At 46.1% G+C, this 23,375-nt stretch overlaps 1 protein-coding gene across 1 annotated transcript in view; it reads right to left on the bottom strand.

Annotated features, from left to right (window-relative positions):
- The window catches only part of LOC143934965 (myosin-4-like), a 79,192-nt gene extending 56,320 nt beyond the window's left edge, over positions 1-22,872 (bottom strand). Inside the window, exons 1-8 of the mRNA XM_077458510.1 lie at positions 22,683-22,872; positions 18,525-18,552; positions 15,398-15,515; positions 12,720-12,812; positions 9,711-9,774; positions 9,514-9,612; positions 7,005-7,108; positions 2,250-2,388 (exon numbers count right to left, since the gene is read on the bottom strand). Of these exons, the coding sequence (XP_077314636.1) occupies positions 2,250-2,388; positions 7,005-7,108; positions 9,514-9,612; positions 9,711-9,774; positions 12,720-12,812; positions 15,398-15,515; positions 18,525-18,552; positions 22,683-22,872 (835 nt within the window). The remainder of the gene's footprint in view (positions 1-2,249; positions 2,389-7,004; positions 7,109-9,513; positions 9,613-9,710; positions 9,775-12,719; positions 12,813-15,397; positions 15,516-18,524; positions 18,553-22,682) is intronic.
- Between the last annotated feature and the right edge of the window lie 503 nt (positions 22,873-23,375).

Here is a 23,375-nt window from a genome sequence, read left to right as displayed (position 1 = left end):
TCAAAAAATTTCCAATTGTTCAAATTCGATGGCCCGCACGAAAACCGACTGTTGCTGCAGCCCACTAATGGTGCGAAATACGAACGAAAATTCTTAGATAAGAGAAAATTCTTTTGAAATTCGACCCATGTATGGCCTGCCTAAGCCCTTGTACACACGGTCGGAGAATCCGTCGGAATGTGTCCTATCGGACCGCGTCGTCGGATAATCCGACTGTGTGTGGTCTGCATCGGACTGATTCCGTCGGAATATCCGTCTGACCCAATTTTCCAACATGTTGGAAATATTTCCCGACCAACTGGGCCGGTCGGACATACTCCGATCATGTGTAGAGAATTCTGATCGGACAAAGGGCCACGCATGCTCAGATCAAATTCCTACATCAAAGCTATTGGCTACTAGCCTGAATGTAGTCCCATCGTAACGAAATTACGTCATCACGTTCTGAAAAATCGGATTTTTCGCCAACTTTGTCCGACCGTGTGCATGCAACAGTTTCGGACACAATCCATCGGACAAAATCCGACGGATTTGGTTGTGGAAATCTCCGACCGTGTGTACAGGGGCTTAGGCTGGTCATACATTAAACAATTTTCTTGTACAACTTTCCTTTAGATTTACCAAAACCATATAATATTGGGTCAAAGCTAAACACTTTCAATTTGTGTGCAATCAGGCAGGCACTTGTACTACATACTAGTTGAAGGTAAATCTAAAGAAACTGGTATAGTGTATGGCCAACTTAACTGTATCTGCCTAGCTAGCTACATTGAATTTTTATTCCTTCTGGATATTTGACATCGGCCTGATCAAACACAGTTACCTACGAGGACCAGCCTTCTATGATGGTAAACTGTCAGTTTAAGAGTTAAAGTGATTGTAAACGATCACCTTGTAAAACAACCCATTCAATTTAAAATAGAAATGAAAAGCAAAACATTTTTTTAGATATATATATATATATATATATATATATATATATATATATATATATATAAAACATTATAAATACCTTTTTTTCCCTTATAAGTTATAAGTGATCACACTCCCTGTGTTCTCAGTTGCATAAGAGCTTGGGGGGAGGAGAAACAACAGCATACTGAGCTTCCCAGTGAATGGCTATGCGCGGGGAGGGTGCATAGCTCTCAACTGTCCCTGATTTCGAGAGACTGTCTCTAATTTGGAACAATGTCCCTCTGTCCCTCGTTCCCCCTCATTTGTCCCTCATTTTGGTCTGATCTATATAGATGTATATAAAATGCACTTTTTATCTTTCAAAAAGTGTTTCCCTGTGCTAAACCTTCCATCCAAATTGCATTTGTCAATTTTAAAAGCCAATATAAAGGAATAGTAGCGGTAAAAAAAAAAAAAGCCCTTGTGGATTTAATTAATGTTTTGTTTTGATTAATTCTCCCGTAAAGGGGTTGTGGTAGGGGGTGTGGCCTATGCCTACATACGTTTGCTAGTAGGTGAAGGGATATTTAGCTTAACCGCTTTCATTCCTTAAGAAAATCGGTTTCCATTTTGTGTCTCTCTAACATCCACTTCACAAATAGATATGCTCAAGTTTTGCTAATCTAGTTTTGTTTCTCATGTTACTGTTATCTTATTTAGTTGTTTTGTTTCTTGGAAAGCACACGATTTTGAGGAATCACTCGTTTCACTTTTGTCATAGATTCTACTTGTATATGATTGGATTCAAAGGGCGCTACTTTCTGAAAGCCCCCTTTAAATATTTACACCAAAGAATAAAGATTAGATTTGCTCGGAGAGACGTTGTTGTTTTGTGTCATTGTCTCAATGGGCTAATCTCACAGGCCTGCGTGGGGATTGGACATCACACTTTAACAGACATCGAAAGGGGTTAAAAAAACACCTCTAGACAATCTACATTCCCTTCAGTAGGTGTCCCTCATTCTCATCTCAAAATGTTGGGAGGTATGGGAGGGTGTCAGGACAAGTCTGATCATTGGAAGAGAGAAGGCTGAGTTCCCATCATAGCTAGAGAACTGGCCATGCTGTCTTGCCTGCTTAGTGTGGTCAGATTTTCTTAGAAAAGCAAGGGGACTAGGTGTACTCCTCCCTCCATATTCTGTCGAGGAAAGTAATAAAAAAAAATATCCCAAATAGGGACACCGGCAGCATTAATAAAAAAATTAATTAATAATAAAGGTAATTTAAAGCTGAAAAAACAAACGTTTACGATCTGGTATCCAGATAAGTGTACCTGATCCGGCCCGGCTCCTTACCTTCTGTGCCATCAGACTCAGCCTGATCCTCACGGGGCTTCTGCTTAAACTTCATGTTCCCATAATGCATTCCTGCACCTGTCAGCTTATAGATTCCCATCTTCTCCTCCTGATTGAAACCAAGGATATCAATGGCTTCCTGGGAAGAAATCAGATTAGGTCTGTATGTAAGTGGGCATTCTGTCATTTACTAGCAATAAATAGTATCATGAGGACACTTAGGGGTTTAAAATTACTTTAAAAAAATATTCAAATGCCTCAGCATTCACACATCTGCTGTGAATAATCCATATAATGTGTCTTAGCCCATGTACACACGGTCAGACATTTCGACAACAAAAGCCGTCGGATTTTGTCTGAAACTGGTGTTGCATACACACGGTCGGACAAAGTTGTAGGAAAATCCGATCGTTTGGAACGTGATGATGTTCCTTCGTTGCGGCGGGACTACGTTACGGCTAGCAGCCAATAGCTTTGGTCTCGTAATTTGATCTGAGCATGTGTGGCACTTTGTCCGATCAGAATTCCCTACAAACGATCGGACAAAGTCCGATTGGATCATGTTGTCGGAAAATTTTATATCCAGCTCTCAAACTTTGTTGGTCGGACATTCCGATGGAAAAAGTCCGATGTAGCCCACACACGGTCGGATTATCTGACAACACGGTCCGATCGGACCTTTTCCATCGGAATTTCCGACAGTGTGTACAAGGGCTAATACATACCTCCCAACATTTTGAGATGGGAATGAGGGACACCTACTAGCAAATGTATGTCGGCATATGACACACACCCTGCCACACCCCCTTAAAGGAGAATTAACCAAAAAAAGGTTTAATAAATCCACAAGGTCTTTTTTTACCACTACTATTCCTTTATATTGGCTGTTAAAATTTACAAATGCAGCAATTTAGAAATTGGATGGAAGGTTTAGCACTGGGAAACACTTTTTTAAAGATATAAAGTGCATTTTATATACAACTATATAGATCAGACCAAAAAATGAGGAGGCATGAGGGACAGAGGGACATTGCTCTAAATCAGGGACAGTTCCTCTAAATCAGGGACAGTTGGGAGCTGTGGTAATATGTGTATTTGCTATGATTGCCAGCTCCATCTAGTTACTTGTGAGCAGAGAGCAGCATCGTGAGCTGGTGGCAGAATTTACACAGAGGGCGAGTAACAGAGACCTAATTAGGTCCTAAGAAACCATGAAGGGCCCCCCTACCCTTCCCCCCAATCCAAGGCCTGGGCTTCCAGTTCTGGACAGGTGTCCATGGACACCCCCCAGAACACTGCCTCCCACGTGCCTCCTGGGGTATGCATCCAGCACGCTCTGTGACACAGCTGATCACAGATCATGGTAAAGGGCTAACCACAGCGCCCCTTTACCATGTGATCAGCTGATTACATGTAAACAGACTTGCCAGTTATCGGAAGTCCTTTCTTCCCACGATGTGTCTGTTTGAGGAAAGAAGAACCGTGAACCAGCAACACTGTCGGTACATTGTTTACACTGATAATCAGTGCAGCCCCATCAGTGACACCTATCAGTGCCCATCAGTGACACCTATCAGTGCTCATCAATGACATTTATCAGTGCCCATCTGTGTTGCCTATCAGTGCTCATCAATGCCATTTATCAGTGCCCATCAGTGCCGCCTATAAGTGCTCATCAGTGCTCATCAATGCCATTTAGCAGTGCCCATCTGTGTTGCCTATCAGTGCCCATCAGTGCTGTGTATCAGTGCCCGATAAATGGCACCTATCAGTGCGAATCAATGCCGCCTATCAGTGCCCATCAGTGCCGTCTATCAATGCTCATCAATGCCACCGATCAGTGCCCATCAGTCCCACCTATCAGTGCACGTCAATGCCGCCTATCAATGCTCATCAATGCTGCCAATCAATGCCCATCAATGCCCCTATCAGTGCCCAATAAATGCCACCTATCAGTGCCAATCAATACTGCCTATCAGTGCCCATCAATGCCACCTATCAATGCTCATCAATGCCACCGATCAGTGCCCATCAGTGCTACCTATCAGTGCTCGTCAATGCCACCTATCAGTACCTATCAGCAGGACTCTCAGCTGAGTGCATCTCTCAGTGCTCATCAATGCTGCCAATCAATGCCCATCTATGCCCCTATCAGTGCTTATTAATGCCACCTATCAGTACCCAGCAGCAGGACTCTCAGCTGAGAGCATCTCTCTCATACAGCTCAGAGCCTGCACTGACAGTTCCCACTCCCTCGCACGGACAGGACAGGAGAGAGACGGTCTGCTCCTTCTCCTCCCACCCCTCTCCTCCTGTGTGCACTGCGGAAAGTGTTAAGCTAATCAGCTGAATGATCAAAATCAGCTGCTTAGATTCACAGTTCCTTCAAGCTCTGAGCCATATGAGAGATATGATCTCAGCTCAGAGCCCTACAGCAAGCAACCCCGCTGGGGCCCCCTACAGTGATGGAACACTAGGGCAGCTTATCCCCCCTTCACAGCTCTCATCCGTTTGGTGACCCGGATGCCGGCAGCTCAGGGATGTCTCGCACTTGGGAGCAGCGGGTTGCTTGGCTTGCTGTGATGGCAAGGTGTGCTCCTGAGCAGCTCAGTGTGGAGCTGGGGAGCTAGAAGAGTGGGGCCCGGGGGGCAGCAGAGGGAAGTTGGATAAGAGGGGCGACGGGGCGGTAATATATAGAGGAATCGATTCCTGCCTCCTGCAGCTACTGAATGCCTGCGGGAGGGAATGGAGGAGAAGCGGGCATTCAGAGACTGCAGGAGGTGGGGATCGATTCTGCTATATGCCGCCCTTCCTATTCAGCTGCACAGGGAGGTGGGTCGCAAGTGAGACCCTTGTGACCCCTGTAGCTATGCCCCTGGTGAGTAATATGAACCGTCTATTTTAGAACATCAAAACCAAGTACAACCAGGCCCGGCGAGAGAGGACACCCATCTAGAGCCCTTTACACATATAGTTACATCGGGTCTTTACATGAAGAGATGCCGACACCTGCTGCCCCAAGGAGCAGGAATACAGCCTGGCTGGTCCAACCCAAAAAGGAGGCTTCCTGAGCAGAGATAGTGTAGTACCTGCACTTTCCCTAATCCTCTGCAAACTCTCCCTGCCACTATGTGCTGTCCCTGACAGACGGGGAACCTGTTCCTAAACTAGCCACTCGCATAATGTACAGGTGGGCCAGGGGCTTATATAAACTCTGCCCTTACCTAAGATGGTTGCGGAGGTCACACTGGGCCCCAGCATCCAATCAGACAGCTGTTCTCCTGGTGGCCGCAGGAAGTCATAGAGGAACTAAGTTCCCCACAACTTTCTTCTGATTGCGCTTTGGTTCAGTGCCACCTACAGTGGGGAGTACAGACTGCACCTGCCTATAGGCTTTTTTGTCATTGCGGGGTATTTAAAGCGGGAGTCCGCCAGGAGTTCCGACGTTTTTTTTTTTTTTTTAAAGCCAGCAGCTACAAATACTACAGCTGCTGACTTTTAAAATAAGGACACTTACCCACCCAGCGCGCCCGCGATGTTGGCACCTGAAGCCGATCTCTCGGTCGTCTGTCGGGTGCTGCCGCCGCCATCTTGGGTATGGGAATCAGGAAGTGGAGCCTTTCGGCTTCATTTCCCGGTTACCTACTGCGCATGTGCGAGTCGCGCTGCGCAATAAGGATGGTCCCCGCTGTCTCTGGGATCCGTGTGTTTGCCAGCAGGCAGCGGGGGACTTTCGGAAAGGGGCGTGGATTCTGCGGAAAGGGGCGTTCCTTTCTACAGAATCTACTCCGGAAGTGGGTGCAGATACCTGTACTGTACAGGTACCTGCACCCCCCTCCCCTCTGAAAGGTGCCAATTGTGGCGCCGGAGGGGGGGATGATTCCAATGAGCGGAAGGTCCACTTTAGGGTGGACCTCCGTTTTAAGGAAAATAGAGCATTAAGCCAGTAGATGGAGCTGATGATCATAGGAAATACACATATCACATACACTATATTACCAAAAGTATTGGGGCGCCTGCCTTTACACGCACATGAACTTTAATGGCTGTGTAAATGCTGAGGCATTTGCCCATCGATTTTTTTATTTTTTTTTTATATTTTTTATGAATAGACACTTAAAACTGGAGCAGGGTCGAAAAAAATGTTGGCTAGATACAAAAGACATGTGGCATTTTTTTCCTTACTAATCTTTGTACCTTTGTCTATTTCTAATTGTGCCTCTGTGCAGGAGCCTTCTGTAACACAGACCAATCACTGCTGCTCTCTCTCCTTCTGCAGGGTGGCTGGTCTTGTCTCCGCCCCCCTCCTCCTGTAGCGTTCTACAGGCAGACTGTAGTGGGTGGAGCCTGCTGGGTCCCTCCTACAACTCTGCACAGGCTATGTACAGCACAGTAATGATGTCTTTACTACCTGCATGAGTTCATTTCTGAGTTTGCTAAATAATTTTAGATTTATATCCTCTGTGGCTACTAAAAAATATATTTAGATAAATGTTTTTGATTTATCCTTTAAATCGTTTTTTGTTTTTATGACACGACAGACCCCGGGTTAAATTTGGCACCAGGGGACAATACAGCATAATTTATCACTGTCTTTATTTCATCCTCAAGCTGCCAGTTTTAAGGTCAGGTTTGAATTGGCTCATCTCCCGTTGGCGACAGTGGACAGTTATTATTTCAGGCAGTAATAAAGAAGGCTTTGGACTTGCGCTGAGATTCTCCATAACGCAAGGCCAAGGCGATGTATGTACGTACGTCGGTGGCCATGAGCTCCTCCGCGTCATCGATACTTTTTACCGAAATCTCCCCCATGCTGGTGTAATGATAGTCATACGGGTTGGATGTAATCAACAACATTTCTGTGGGAAAAAAAAAACATATAAAAGAATGATTGAAACTAAATGTGAATGTAAAGCAGACAAAAAAATAAAATAAAATAAATCATGAAAACTATTCAAGTCAGTAATTGTTCCACCGAAACTCAAAGATGGTGATTCTACTATTCAGAAATAGAAATGTGGCCCTTATTATTTATTATTACAGGTTTTTATATACTGCCGTCAATTTACTTACTATTCACTTACACTGTTCCTGCCCTGGAAGAGCTTACAGTCTAAAGTCCCTCTCACATACATACTGTACATATTAGGGTCCATTTAGACATCAGCCAAATATCCAATCAGAATGTCTTTCTTTGGAGTGTAGGAGGATACCCATATAGGTGCAAGAAGAACTTCCAATCCCTTTGTAGATAGTGTCCAGGTGGGGATTTGCACCATGGACTCCAGTGCTACAAGGCAGAAGCGCTTACCACTAACCCTCTGTACTGGGCAGGGCCATCTTTAATACTTTTTGGACCCTAGGCAAACATCTTCTTGCCCCCCCCCCCCCCCATGCACTTTTGCTCTCTACCCTCCAACATCCCAAAATTACACAGGACACCCTCCCCATACTACCCCCATCATTACACAGGACCCCCATCCTCCATAATTACACAGGATACCCTCCCCCATACTACCACCATCCTTACACAGGACCCCCGTCCTCCATAATTACACAGGATCCCTACCCCATACTACCCTCCCCATCATTATACAGGACCCCCATCCTCCATAATTACACAGGATCCCCTCCTCCATACTACCCCCATCACTACACAGGACCCCTTGCTCATACTACCGTTATCATTACAGAGGACCCCCATACTGCCCCCATTACACAGGACCCCCTCCTCCATCAATAAATAGGACCCCCTCCCCCATACTACCGACATCATTACGCAGGACCCCCTCCCCGTGCTACCCCCATCATTACGCAGGACCCCAATCCTCCATAATTACACAGGATCCCCTCCCCCATAGTTACTCAGGATCCCCTCCCCCATAGTTACACAGGATCCCCTCCCCCATAGTTACACAGGATCCCCTCCCCCATACTAACCCCATCACTATACAGGACCCCTTGACCATACTACCTCTATCATTACACAGGACCCCCGTCCCCCATACTGCCTCCATTACACAGGACCCCCTCCTGCATCATTGCATAGGATCCCCACCCCCATACTACCTCCATCATTACACAGGACCCCCTCCCTATACTACCCCCATTGTTACACAGGACCTCCGTCCTCCATAATTACACTGGATCCCCTCCTCCATACTATCCCCATCACTACACAGGACCCTTTACCCATACTACCTCTATCATTACACAGGACCCCCTCCCTCATACTACCTCCATCATTACACAGGACCCTCTTTCCCATACTGTCCCCATCAATATTTAGGACCCCCCCTGCATCATTACACAGGTCCCCTCCCCCATACTACCCCCATCATTACACAGGACCCTCACCCTTACTACCCCCGTCATTACACAGGGCTCCCATCCTCCATCATTACACAGGCCCCCCCCTCCCCATACTACCCCCATCATTACACAGGATCCCCTCCCCCATACTACCCCATCATTACACAGGACTCTTCTTCTCCATTATTACACAGGTCCCCTCCCCCATCCTTCATCATTACACAGGACCCCATTCCCCTTACTAAGCCATCAATACACAGACCCCCCTCCCCCATACTACCTCCATCATTACACAGGACCCCCTCCCCCATACTATCCTCATCATTGCACAGGACCCCCTCCCCCATACTACCCCATCATTACACAGGACTCTTCTTCTCCATTATTACACAGGTCCCCTCCCCCATACTGCACCCACCATTATACAGGACCCCCCCCCCCAGTCTATTTAAGACTCCAGCTCCTGGGATTGTCATGCTTTTTGTGAGTTAAAAGCATAGGGAAAGGATCCCTGTCTGTCAGAGACAGTGCTAGAGATTGGGAAAGGTATCAAAGGAGTAGGGACAGTGCAGGGACTACGTCTAACTTCCAGGAAGCCTCTTCTTTTGGATGTGGACCGGCCAGGTCACATTTCGCTCCTCAAGGCAGAAGCTGTAGGCGTCCTCCATTCTACATCTTGTAGGTCCACCACAGTCTCAGTTGCAAGTGGCACTGGCCGAGTGTGCTTCCCGATTGGGCGTGTTGTGTTTGCTAAAATCTTCTACAATATACTGTTACTGAACCTTCTACTATGGTGTGCTGGTGATGCCTCATTGCCAGCCCTATTCGTATGAAGCCCCATCTGCCATTTCACCCCAGCACCTGCTTAGATTTTGGCCCAAAGCCTGTATGTGGGATGCTGGATTTTCTGACTTTACAGGTGATTTTTAGAACAACCCATCCCTCCGCTCACCAACAATGTCCGGCTTCTTATTGGACTGGATCTGGTAGAAGATGTGGTAGCTCCGCTCGTTGGGAAGCTGGAAAGTCACTCTGGACTTCTCCAGCAAATCTGCCAGAAGATATTTATTTAGTACAAATTGGCCAATCACTGATGTCAGTGTTTATGAAAGACAAAATGCAAACTTGGAATTACAATCTGCAACTTACATGTTTCAATATCTGCAGAGGAGAGTTTTCCCGTCGCTCCAAAATGGATTCGGATGAATTTTCCCTGCGTAAATGAAGATTTGTGTTACATTCATCACACACAATGTAGTTATATACCAGAAAATTGGACTGTATAGAGCAGTGGTTCTCAATCCCTCTCCTGGGCCTCCAGCTATCTACAGGTCCCAAAACCTCTTGTAGGAAGGTGCAGCCATATTCTCCCCTGCAGGTGACGCTCAACCGTAATGCAGATATAGGAGGAAGTTGAGGGATACCTGATTCCTCTATGATTCCCTCAGTCAAAGGGGGTCATTATTAATCGAATCGGATGCTGGCACCCTATGTGATTTTGGCAGCCATCTTGGGTCAGACAGAGTCTATTTAAGACTCAAGCTCCCATGCTTGTCACACTTTATGCAAGTGGCTAGCATAGGGATAGGTACCCCATCTGTCAGGGACAGTATTTAGAGATAGGAAAAGGTTCTGGAGGAGTAGGGACAGTACTCTATATCTATATGGACTATATCTAACTCTTCCAGGAAGCTTCCCCTTTGGGTGTGGACCAGTCAGGCCAAATTCTGCTCCTCGTGGGAGATGCTGTTCTACCGCTGTACAATTTGCAAGTGGCTCCAGATGGAGGCCTGGTTGTGTTGGCTGAACTTTTATACAATATATTGCTATTGCCAAACTTGAACTCTCTTTGTGTTCTCTGCCTGCCGCACAAGCTGCACCTAGCCCACACTCCCACAGTGCCTGCAGCCTCCTATTCTGACCCACAACCCACCATAGTGACCCCCAGTACCCCCTGGCCCCTGAAAGCCCCCTGCTTCAGAGGGCCCCCCATCTTCCACAGTGCCCCCCAGCCTCCCACATTGCCCACCAGCCTGGTGCACAGCCTTCAGCCCTCCATGGTGCCTCTAACATCCAACAGTGTTCCACTGTGCACCTCCGATTCCTCCAGAAACCTCAACCCCTACAGGGCCACCAAGTCTGCTGCAGAGTCACCTAATGCACTCTACAAAACCCCCATCCCATACATACACAGTGACACCCAGCGCTATCTAGCATTTCAATATATGTTTTACATTCCCATACTTATTGCGTGAGTTTTGGGGAAAAAAAGGTTGAGAACCACTGGTATAGACAGTATATATATATGAGCCTTTATTTCATTTTTAATGAACAATTTCATAGTTGGAAAGGCTGAATAAAGAAACTAGTCCATTCAGTCCAACCTGTGTAGGTGTATGTGCGTTCATGTCAATAATCATTTCCCATATCCCTGTATATTGTGTTCGCTAATGCCGCGTACACACAATCGAATTGTCTGGCGGACTTAGTCCGCTGGACCGCATTACGCCGGACAATTCGATCGTGTGTGGGCTCCAGCGGACTTTTTCATCGTAAAGTCCGGCGGACTTAGAAAGTAGTTTTTGACTCAAAATTTGTCCGCCGTACTTGGCTTTCAGCGGACAATCCGTTCGTCGGTGTGCTAGTCCAGCGGACTAAGAATGACGCATGCTCAGAAGCAAGTACGAGAACGAGGCTATTGGCTACTGGCTATTGAACTTCCTTTTTCTAGTCCCGTCGTACGTGTTGTAAGTCATCGTGTTAGAAATCGCCAGACTTTCGGAGTGTCCGTGTGTGGCCAAGTCCGTTCGTTAGAAAGTCTGGCAGATTGTTTGCCGGATTGTTTGCCGGACTAAGACAATTCGACCGCGTGTACGTGGCATTAGATGCACATCCAAGAGTCTAGAAACTATTAATACTCCCCACCAGGGCAGGACTTAGGGTGGTGGAGGCCCCTGGGCTTGAGTCACTTTCAGGCTCTACCTTCTATACATTACCGTATTTATCGGCGTATAACACGCGGGGTGCGTATAACACGCGGGGTGCGTGTTATACGCCGATAAATACGGTAAGTTTAGGAGGGAATTTTAAGGAAAAAACGTTTAGGAGGGAAGTTTAAGGAAAAAACTTACATTTAAATGCCCATCAATGCAGCCTTATCAGTGTCCATCTGCAGCCTTGCCCATCCATCTGCAGCCTTGCCCATCCATCTGCAGCCTTGCCCACCCATCTGTAGCCTTGTTTATCTATCTGCAGCCTTGTCCAGTGTCATTGCAGCCTTGTCATTTGCAGGCTTGTCATTGCAGTTTTGAAGTTTAAAAATGGCGCTGCCGAGATACCCGAGTCCTGTGTATCTCAGCGGCTCTCGGGTCCTCTCGCAGTCCCGAATGGAGCCGAGAGTAGTCGAGTTTACTCGGCTTGGCTCATAGTCATGCCCAGTAACTGTGAGCAGAGCCGAGCTGGGTAGACTCGGCTATGTATCTTGGTGGGGCCCCCTATTGGGTGGGGCCCATGGGCTTGAGCCCAGTCAAGCCCAATGGTAAGTCCTGCCCTGCTCCCCACTGATACCACCAATTGTGGAAGACAGTTCCACATCCTTACCGCCCTGATGGTGAAAAACTTCCTACGCAGCTTAAGGTTAATCCGCTTCTCTTCCAGTCTCATTGTGTGGCCCCATGTCCTCTTACACTCCCTTGGACTGAAACTTTTTTTTCCTACGCTTGAGGTATTCGTATATTGTTCTCACATCTCTGTCTCTTCTCCAGGGAGAAAAAGTGCTTGTAGCCGTCCCAGAGAATTGAGGTCCTCCAGTTCCTTATTCATTTTGTTGCCCTTCTCTGGACTCGCTCCAGTTCCAGCACATCCTTCCTGAGGACTGGTGACCAGAACTGGACCAGATGTGGCCGAACCAGAGTTTTATAAAGTGGCAGGATTATCGTTTTATCTCTGGAGTAAGTCCTCAATCCACCAACAATAACGGAGTGCAAAGTGTAGAACACCCATAGTGATTAGTGATCGATTTCACTTTCCCATCATCAGATCGGCGTTTGTCAGCAGTTTTCTTTTATATAAAAAAACTCTTTGTGAAAACATCCAAACATTTTACCAAATGTATTAAGAGACCTTGGCCATAGCTGCAAAGCATCACAAAACACTTACAAAACGGGATGAATTATCATTCCTGACCGTCTTGGCGTTACCGAAGGCCTCCAGCAGTGGGTTAGCCTGGATGATTTGATCCTCCAGAGTCCCCTAGAATTATACGGACAAAAACATGACCTGTCACAACATGTTTAACATTCACAGCTTGGCAATGTATGGCTTTGGTGCCCAGTGACATAAGGATTTATTTTTAGGGGATAATTTACCATTAGAGGTAGCTTAGGGGTCAAGGGTTTGGACAAGAAGTGATGGGAACTCTTCCAATATGAGTACTTGTCCTGGAGACAATCTGTCTAGGATGGCAATTTCCCTCACTTTGGAGAGATTTCTTTTTACTTCCCAAATCTCCCCAGCAAAATACCAACAAAAAAATGTTATAAAAGGTTTCAACTTTTGATTATGAATGCACTTAAAGTATAAGGTTAGGCTCACCCTAAACTTATAGCTTGGTTATGGTCATTAAAGTGGTTGTAAACTCTTACAACACACTTTGACCTACAGGGAGGCCTACATTAAGGCTTACCTGTAGGTCCAAGAAATATCTCCTAAACCTACACGGTTTAGGAGATATTTGCCGAAAGACAGGCACCGCTGTCTACGGCGCATGCGCCGTAGACAGCGGCGCGCAGGCGCACTGAGCGTGGCATCGTCAACGACGAACATGCCGCGTGTGTCAGCTCCCGTGCGCATGCGCGGGAGTGACGTCATCGATACTTCGCCGAATGACAGCGGCGGAGCTGCGAGACCCCACCGAGAAGATGGATGCGCCGGAATATAGGGGACAGCGGTGACTTCGCTGGCTCCTGTGTCAGGTAAGTGACACATAATGGACTACTATGCGATGCATAGTAGTCCATTATGCTTTGCCTTTGCAGGGAATGAAAGAGGAAGTAAACCCATCAGGGTTTACTTCCTCTTTAAGTTTTGCTATAAAGCCATTTCCCGCCCAATACTCCAGGATTTAAAATATTTCACTTAGCAAGTTCTTTGTTCCAGTAAGGAAGCCCAAATTCCCTTCTTGCCTTTTTATGAAAATCGCCCTGGTGTTGACACCCAGACCCCTTTCAGTGTAATCCTGTGTAGCACCCTCTAGTGTTTAGCTTGCGAGTCTGAAATTGGGTTAGGGTTTACTGGAGGTAGGGTTGCCACCTTTTCTTCAAGTCAAACCCGAACACTTTAGCGGCGCACAGCAATCTTTTTTTTATAGTATAAACTATACATATATTTTGCTACTAAATAACATTTCTAATCATATGAAGGTAATAACAAGAGTTCCCCTTTACATCAGAGTCCACAGAGTTCCCCCTTTACATCTGAACTTGCAGAGTTCCCTTTCACTGTAAGGGGGGACTCTCCAGACTCTGATGTAAGGGAGAACTCTGGGGACTCTAACAAAAGGGATGCTCTGGGAACCCTCATCTAAGGGGGGACACTGGGAACTTTGATGTACAGAGAGGACTCTGATGTAAGGGGAAAGACTGTGGCCTCTGGTGTAAAGGGGAACTCTGATATAAGGGGTGCTCTAAGAACCCTGATTTGCCTTTGTGTACTTATTCAGAAGCAAGAGAGTGAAGGGGGGAGACTTCAGTCGCAGATGGATGGATGATGAGATGGATGGTGAGCTCACTCACCTCTTGACAGTCAGCGCCTCTCATCCAGTTGGATCTGAGGCTGCTGGACTTCAAATTTCTGTCCCAAATTTCCCTTTTCGGAGGCACAGTGCCAGGGATTGGAGTGTGGGCAGACAAAGAGGGGTAGGGTGGGGGGGAAGAGGTGCAGATCGAGCCCTCTCTCCTCTCCCATCTGTATGTGTTTGGGGTGGCCGTTGTTAGTGTTGGCTTTGGGGAGTGTGAAAGAGAGTAACAGACACTCTCAGCATAGACAACTGCAGCCAGCAACCCTGCTGGGAAGCCATAAACCAGTCTAAATAATGTGTCCGGGTTGCAGACAGTCTGAAACCCGGACACATGATTCCAAACCCGAACTGTCCGGGGGAATCCTGGACAGGTGGCAACCCTAACTGGAGGTCAGGCTGGATGACTCGCAGAGGCAGGTCTCTGGTACCTTTCCTGTTTCTGGAAGTTTGGAGAAACTTGTAGAAGTTAGTGGGCGGAGACCAGGAGGACTGATCTGCCTACTTGAGGGAACTTGGCAAATCCCCAGAATGTTTTGGCAGGGTGGCTGAACCAGCCACTAAATATGGTGGGGCCATGCCAGTCGGGGAGTCGAGTGGATGATGGCCTGCTGAGGAGGCTGTCAGTGGCCAAGGAGAGGACCCCTAGGCCTAGGGGGGCCTTTGCTTCCAGGCTAGGCTGGCTTAGGAAGATCCAATCAATTGTTTTCCCCAATAAAATTACAAAAACAAGCCCATAGACTGATTTCTTGTGCCTGGATGCAAGTTGAAAATGCCTGTTGTCTAGCTGTGCAGGAATGGGGCTCTTGGGGAGGGGGGTGGGGTTAGTGCTACACCTGTGTAAAATGTGTCACTTCTGAAGCTTCTTTTATGTTTGAGTTTGAAGATGTGGATTTAGGGTGGAGCACAGGAAAATTCTAACAAGCAATTCCGGGCTTTGTATCTATGAACACAAATTAGTAACGTATTTGCCCTCCTTTGCAATAAGAAGAACTAAAGGACAGTTGTGATATAGCGGGACTTTTCTGCACACGAGCCTCACCTGCATCTTACTCGTGGCGGTCTCCTTCTTCTTGCCGGCGTCTCCAGTGGCTGCAATTGTTGCAAAGTACTGGATGACACGCTTTGTGTTCACAGTCTTCCCGGCACCGGATTCTCCACTGGATGAAGAAAAATTCGGGAAAATAAACATTTATAAATAATAATATAACAAAGAAAAAGTCACTTCAACTTCCATAGCAGAGACTGGCATCTTCTACCAGCTAGTTAAATATTGGTCTATTAAGTAAGGGCTCAGATCTCACACAGCCCTGTGGAAGTTAAAGCGGAGGTCCACCCTAAAGTGGACCTCCGCTCATCTGAACCCTCCCCCCCTCCGGCGCCACAATTGGCACCTTTCAGGGGGGAGGGGGGTGCAGATACCTGTACAGTACAGGTATTCTGCAGCCACTTCCGGGATAGCTCTCTGCGGAAAGGGGCGTAGATTACGCCCCTTTCCGCAAGTGCCCCGCTGCCTGCTGGGAAACACACAGATCCCAGAGGCAGCGGGGACCGTCCTTATTGCGCAGCGCGATTCGCGCATGCGCAGTAGGGAACCGGGAAATGAAGCCGAAAGGCTCCATTTCCTGATTCCCATACCCAAGATGGCAGCGGCAGCACACGACAGACGATCTAGAGATCGGCTTCGGGTGCCGAAATCGCGGGCGCGCTGGACAGGTAAGTGTCACGATTTTAAAAGTCAGCAGCTGCAGTATTTGTAGCTGCTGGCTTTTAAAAAAAAAAAAAAAACGCGGAGTCCCGGCGGACTCCCGCTTTAAGGAGCCGAGTCCTTTAAATCACTAAATAGCCCACCTTAACTCAAATAGGCACGTGGTTGGCAATGTGGCCCTCATAGGCCTTCTTACACAGATTTTTTGTTTTTTTTTTACACTAACAAGTGCACAATAAACTTTTGGATTTACTTATCATATATTTTTACACGTGGTGGTAATTAGGCCCTAAGAGACCTCTTACATAAAATCGTTTTTCTTTTTTCCCCCCTCGATATGCTCTTGGTGGCAACGTGGCCCTTAGAGGCCCTTTTTTTATATATATTTTTGTTTTTTACACTAACAAAGGTACAATAAAATTTTGATTCTTCTCATCCCTATTTTCCTTATCCTCCCCCCTTTTTATTTATTTTTTTTCTTCGGGCTTGGTGACTCAAGTCAAGATTCACCAAGCTCTCGCCAGGTATATATAGGAGTCGATATGGGCTCCCTTACTACTTAAAATGATACAACCTCACTTTTTATTTATTTTTTTGAATTAGGGGTATGATGATTGATTGGTGCACTGAGAGATATTAGGAACCCGAATAGCTAGGGAGGTTGGGGTCCTCAATTGGGAAGATGTCGGAGCAAATTCAACCTTTATAATACATTGTATGTTAAGAGGGGAAGTGATTTTGTTATTATTTTTTCTTCTTTCTCTTTTCACTTTTCCCCCTTTTTTTTTTCTTTTTGAATAGAATATTTTGAGATGTGTATATAGAGTGTTTGATACTACCCTGTTTCCCCCGAAAATAAGACCTAGCATGGTTGTCGGTGATGGCTACAATATAAGCCCTACCCCCCCAAATAAGCCCTACCCCGTTTCCCTGAAAATAAGCCCTACCCTGAAAATAAGACCTACTTTAACGAGGGCTTATTTGGGGGGGTAGGGCTTATATTGCAGCCATCACTGACAATCACGCTAGGTCTTATTTTTGGGGGGGAACAGGGTATGTAAATGTTATATTTGGATACATACAAAAAACAGATTTGGGGGGGACACACCCTAATGCGTTTAAATTCAAGATGGTGCTGCTCTAAGACCAACAAACAGTACAAAACATATTGCAGCGCACACATTCAAGAATGACATTTCCAGCAGGCTAGTTAAAAAGACCCGAACATATTCAAAAAATACGGGGGTTTGGTCACACTATATGGTTATATAGTGCTAAGCCCACTTACTGCATCAAAGTACCCCTAATTAGTGGGTCCTACCCTAGTAATAGAATGAAAGATCCTGCGTCTCAACCATGGGAGCCAAACTCCTCTATGTGGGAGAACTGAAGGGATTCCTGCTATGCACTGGTGGCCACTAAATAAGAGGTAATGAATAGGGGGAGGGGTGCTCCACCCAAAAAAATGTGGTCAGGGTCTATTACAACACACAAAAAAACATATTTGGGGGGCACACAGGTGTTTTTACCTAGCCTTGCAGGAAATGTCATATATTGATACATGTCTTTGTCCTTAGTTGATTAAGCTGAATCATGGCTGTTTTTAAGGCAGGGCAAAATGGGCAGCTACCCTGGGCCCTGTCATTGTTGTGAGGTCCAAAGCAGCTTCCTCATACTTCTCAACTATCCCGGTTTAAATTCCCTTGTTCCTTGAGGTTTTAGTCCTGTGCTGTGTCCCAATATCACAGTGTGAAGTGCTGCTTCTAATGCTGCCCAGCTCTGACCTATTGTTGTGTAAAGATGACTCACCTGCAGACCCTAAATAGTGGCGGCATTCATATGTAAATAGGGGCGGCTGGCAGCATTGATATGTATATCATGCCCCCCTGAGGTCATATTCACAGTAATCTTTAGCAACCAATCAACAAGCAGAAATCATGCGCTGTAACCTCCAGCAACTAATCAGTGAACCATAATGTGTGCTGTAACCTCTAGCAACCAGTCAGTGAGCGGTAATGATACACTGTAACCTCTAACAACCAATCGCAATAGCTGCCTGATCGGATTCAGTAAACTGATTTTGAGTCTAGCTGCTATTTATTGTATGTCTCAGAGCAGGTGGAGAGCGAAACTGCATGGGGGGTGGGCAAGAAAAGTTATGTTCAGGGTCCAATCAATACTAAAGACGGCCCTGAGCTGAATACTAATAAAATCAAATTTAATTATAAAAATAAATATATCACTAAATAGCCCTCCTACAATGAATGGAAATGGGTACTATATTTTAACTATATTTTAACTTAATTTTTCTTTATAGCATAAAGAGAAATGTGTAGAGTGCAGGGACCTGTGGCAGCCAATTGACCATCATTTATCTTTGTTTTGACTGCTATAAATTGATAAAAAGCTAAATTTGAATGTAAATTAAAGAAAAAGAGAGGAGGATAAATCATGTACTTACGTGATCAGAATAGACTGATTTTCTCTATCTGGAAAGAAGCAGAGAAGCGCTCAGTTATTACCTTCGGCCTGGTAACATTCATATTCTGCATGTCTGCCTTGTATTACAATATATGTGACTACCAGGGGCGGACTGACCATTGGGCCACTCGGGCACTGCCTGAGGGCCCCGAGCCACTAGGGGGCCCCATCAGGGTTGCCAGCCTCAGTAAAACTAGGGACAGTATGTAAAAATCTGTGTTTTTTTAACATCTGTCTCTGAAATGTCCCTTACCGACATCCTTTTGGTCTAAAAATCCTGAAATTATAGCTGCCCCACCTCTCCGGTACCTTCTCAGCCAATAGAAACATGTCTGTGTATACTGCGTGTACTGTGTGATTGTATACTGTGTGTGTGTGTGTATACCGTGTGGCCCCATAATCTCTAATTGCCTGGGGGCCCCATAATCTCCTATTGCCCGGGGGGCCCTATGAGTTGTCAGTCCACCCTTGGTGACTAGTGATGGACGAACGTTTCGCCCGGCGGTCGTTTCGCGGCGAATTTCCGACATTCGCGGTCCGCACGTTCGAACGCCTTTTTCCGTCGTTCGCCGCGGCGGACTTACGTGTTTAATGTATACAAGAACTTTAACCTTTGGTGACACGTTTATCATGTGATACAGGACAGCCAATTGAGACATGACAGCACATGGACACTTGGACATTCCCCCTAACCTATAAATACACCCGATCCGGTGGCCATTTTACATTCTTTCTTCTGTTACGATAGGGACAGGTTCCTGTGTGGAGTAGGGAGAGATAAACCACTAGCTATTTGGTACACAAAAGTTCTTTTCAGGACTGGTATAGGTGTTAGGTGTTGATAGGTTTGCTGTGCTGCTGATTCTTGCAGCAGCCTGAGTGTCTTTTGTTAGTTTAGAGAAAGGGAAAGGACGGTGTATGCTACAGGGACAGCCAGATTAGTCTTTCATCATCATCATCATCATCATCATCATTAGCTGTTACTATCAAGGTCCACAAAAGAGCTGTTCCAGTAACCACTAATCGTTCTCTTTTTTTGCCAATTTGTATAGGGACAGGAAGGAAGCAGTGTTGTCAGGCAGTGAGGGTAATTTTAAAGACTTGCTGTTATTATTAGTTCCACAAAGGTTCTTTTCAGGACTGGTATCAGTGGTACAGTAATAGGCTTGTACATGTATAATATTCTTTCTTCCAAATATAGAAAGGATATTATACTTGACTGCTGCCCTTCTGCTGCAGTCTGCTAAACATTCACAACTCACTTGTTCCACAAAAGTTCTTATAAGGACTGGTAACTTGGTATAGGGTGCTACGGTACATAGGCTTGAGTGCGGTACAGTCTGCTGTTCTGTAAGGACCGCTATCGGTCCACAATAGATAGGGTTGACGTGCACCACTGCTGACCGCTGCCCTATACTGCAGCAGTCCTTCAGCGGTATAGGGACTGACGTACAGTCTGCTCACTTCCTTGACCCAAAAAAGCACACCGTACTATATGCCCCTACCCTCCTCTTTGAAGAGGTTGAGCGGTGTCATATTTCTACTGGGGCTGCTTATGATATCCCTGTGCTGTGCTGACTTCCTCCTGGGGGTTCTTATTATGAAGGGATCACACCATCCCTGTGCTGTGCTGACTTCCTCCTGGGGCTGCTTACGGTGCTGCTGTCAGCGCTGTATGTCACGGTGCTGCTGTCAGCGCTGTATGTCACGGTGCTGCTGTCAGCGCTGTATGTCACGGTGCTGCTGTCAGCGCTGTATGTCACGGTGCTGCTGTCAGCGCTGTATGTCACGGTGCTGCTGTCAGCGCTGTATGTCACGGTGCTGCTGTCAGTGCTCTGTATTACGGTGCTGCTGTCAGATGCCTCTATCACGGTGCATGTGTCATTCCGGTATGTCACGCTGCTGGTGATCATCTCCTGCACCCTCTTCTTTGCCTACCCTGGTCCCTGACCTTCCCTCTCCTCCATTGCCTTCATTAGCTCCATAGTCCTGAATTGTTAGAACAATTTCCCAAATAAAATAAAAATGCTTGTAGTTATCGATCCCAAATTCACCTCATACATGTATTATGTCATTGTCCAGATGGTGGGACTACGTTTTACCCCCTAATAATTACCACGTGGCCGCAAATTCGACATGAAGGTTTGCAAAGTTCGCCTCCCATTGAAGTCAATGGGGCCCGCGGCGAACGTTCGGTTTCGCGAACGTTTGGGTCCGTTCGCATTTCGCTTTCGCGAAACGTCCCGTCGGAAGTTCGTCCATCACTATTGGTGACTACCCCACTATATTATGCTGCTTGTATCGCCTACACAGGCAGTGGCGCCTTTACAGACCCGGCACTACAGAGAAGAGTCTTCTTACAAGGTTTTAGCTCACCCTTTTTCTGTGGAACAATCATCTCACCACCCATAGATTTAGGGATTCCAAAGTCGTACTAAATTTACATACAATCCAATATTTTTCTTCTTTTATTTCAACCTTATTATTCATTTTATTCAAAAAAATCTGCATATCTTCCACACTGATGGGCTTGGTAAACTGCAGCATGTCCCCAAGGCTTTATAACAAGTGTTTAGACCCCTATAATAATAATAATAATAATAAGAGCCTGGGAACCCCCCCGTGATCCTTCACTCCGACCCCAAATAGACTCACTAAGCACTTTGAAGTCACAAGGAAATAACATGGAGGATATCCACTAGTGGGCAGAGCTATCCGTGATTGCACAAGGTGTGGTTCCTTAACAACTTACAGACCGGAAGATTTTCCTTCTTAGTGACCAGACCATTTTTTTGCGATACGGCACTGCGTCACTTTAACTGACAATTGCGTCGTCGTGCAAACGCTGTACCCAAATAATTTATATATAAAAAAAAAAAAAAATGGCAGCAGTGATCAAATGCCACCAAAAGAAAGCTCTATTTGTGGGTAAAAAAGGACGTCAGTTTTGTTTGGGTGCAACGTCGCACGACCGCGCAATTGTCAATTAAAGCAATGCAGTGCAGTATTGCAAAAAGTGCTCTGGTCAGGAAGGGGGTAAAATCTTTGGGTCTGAAGCAGTAAAGGAACCAGGGCCGTCTTTAAGGCAGGGCAAAAGGGGCAGCTGCCCTGGGCCCTGTCATTGTTGTGGGGCCCAAAGCAGCTGCCTCATACTTGCCAACTATCCCAGTTTACATTCCCTTGTCCCTTGAAGTTTTAGCCCTGTGCTGTGTCCCGATATCTCAGTGTGAAGTGCTGCTACTAATGCTGCCCAGCTCTGCCCTATTGTTGTGTACAGATGACTCACAAGCAAACTTGTGTTTACATGTAAATACTGGCATTCATATGTAAATAGCAGTGACATGCATATGTAAATAGCTGAGGCCAACTGCATTGATATGTAAATAAAGGCAGCACTCATAGGTATATCATGCCCCCCTGCAGTGAGGAGAAGATGTACTGTAACCTATAGCAACCAGTGAGCAGTATTACTGTACAGCAATCTCTAGCAGCCAATCAACAAGCAGAAATGTGCTGTAACCTCTAGCAACTAATCAGTGAGCCTTAAGGAGTGCTGTAACCTCTAGCAACCAGTCAGTAAGCAGTAATGATATGCTGTAACCTCTGGCAACCAATCGCAATCGCTGCCTGATCTGATACAGTAAATTGATTTTAAGTCTAGCTGCTATTTATTGTATGTCTCAGAGAAGGTGGAGAGCGAAATTGCATGGGGGAGGGGGGCCTAAGAAAATTTTTGCCCAGGGTCCAATCAATATTAAAGACGGCCCTGAAAGGAACTATGGACAGGCAGAGGCATCTAGTGATGAAAAGTCGGAACTACATGCCTAACACCCTGTTACGCGTTGCCCAAATTTAAATGTAACAATTATTTATTTTAGCAAGAGGAGACCTCAGCATGGACAAAGCAAAGAGAAAGCTGTTGTTCTCTGTAGAATGTTGTGGAATATATTTGTTCTACAGAGAACTGGTAGAGGGGATTGTCTTCTTTCTCTGCAGACAGTTCAGCAGGTCAAACACTTGGTGACGTCTCTAAAAAATATCCCTCCTTCCCTGCCATTTTTTTTTGAAGGGGACACATCACGCAATGCCCAAGGACCCGACTTTATTTCAGCAGATGAATGACAATTGATAGTCTCACCAGTCAACATAAACTGATAGGCATTATCGGAGATGGAGAAGATGTGGGGCGGAGCCTCCATGCGCTTCTTGCCGCGGTAGGCGTTAACCACTTCAGGGTTGTACACGGGCAGCCACTTGTAGGGGTTCACGGTGACACAGAACAGACCGGAATACGTCTGAAACAGCATCAGATACAAGTTGGACAACATGGACTTTAAATTTTTAGAACAATTTTGAACTACGTAATTTACAGAAAATTTCCCATTGTAGATCTCTGCAAGGAATCAGAAAAACGTATCCCACTTCCACCAACTGACAAGTAAAATACTAAATAGTGGCAATATGGAGGGGAAGTGGATGGTACAATGTGTCAGTTCTGAGGTTTCTAAGCCCTTGTACACACGGTCGGAGAATCCGTCGGAATGTGTCCTATCAGACCGTGTTGTCGGATAATCCGACTGTGTGTGGTATGCATCGGACTGATTCCGTCGGAATATCCGTCGGACCCAATTTTCCAACTTGTTGGAAATATTTTCCGACCAACTGGTTCGATCGGACATACTCCGATCATGTGTAGAGAATTTTGATCGGACCAAGTGCCACGCATGCTCAGATCAAATTCCTACATCAAAGCTATTGGCTACTAGCCTGAACGTAGTCCCGTCATAACGAAATTACGTCATCACGTTCTGAATGATCGGATTTTTAGACA

The sequence above is a fragment of the Lithobates pipiens genome, unplaced genomic scaffold, assembly GCF_037356315.1.
Source record: "Lithobates pipiens isolate NorthernLeopardFrog02 unplaced genomic scaffold, aLitPip1_a1.2 Scaffold_28, whole genome shotgun sequence".
In the NCBI taxonomy this organism is placed as follows: Eukaryota; Metazoa; Chordata; class Amphibia; order Anura; family Ranidae; genus Lithobates; species Lithobates pipiens.
The sequence above is the reverse complement of the archived record's forward strand: the minus strand, read 5'-3'. Positions and strand labels throughout refer to the sequence as shown.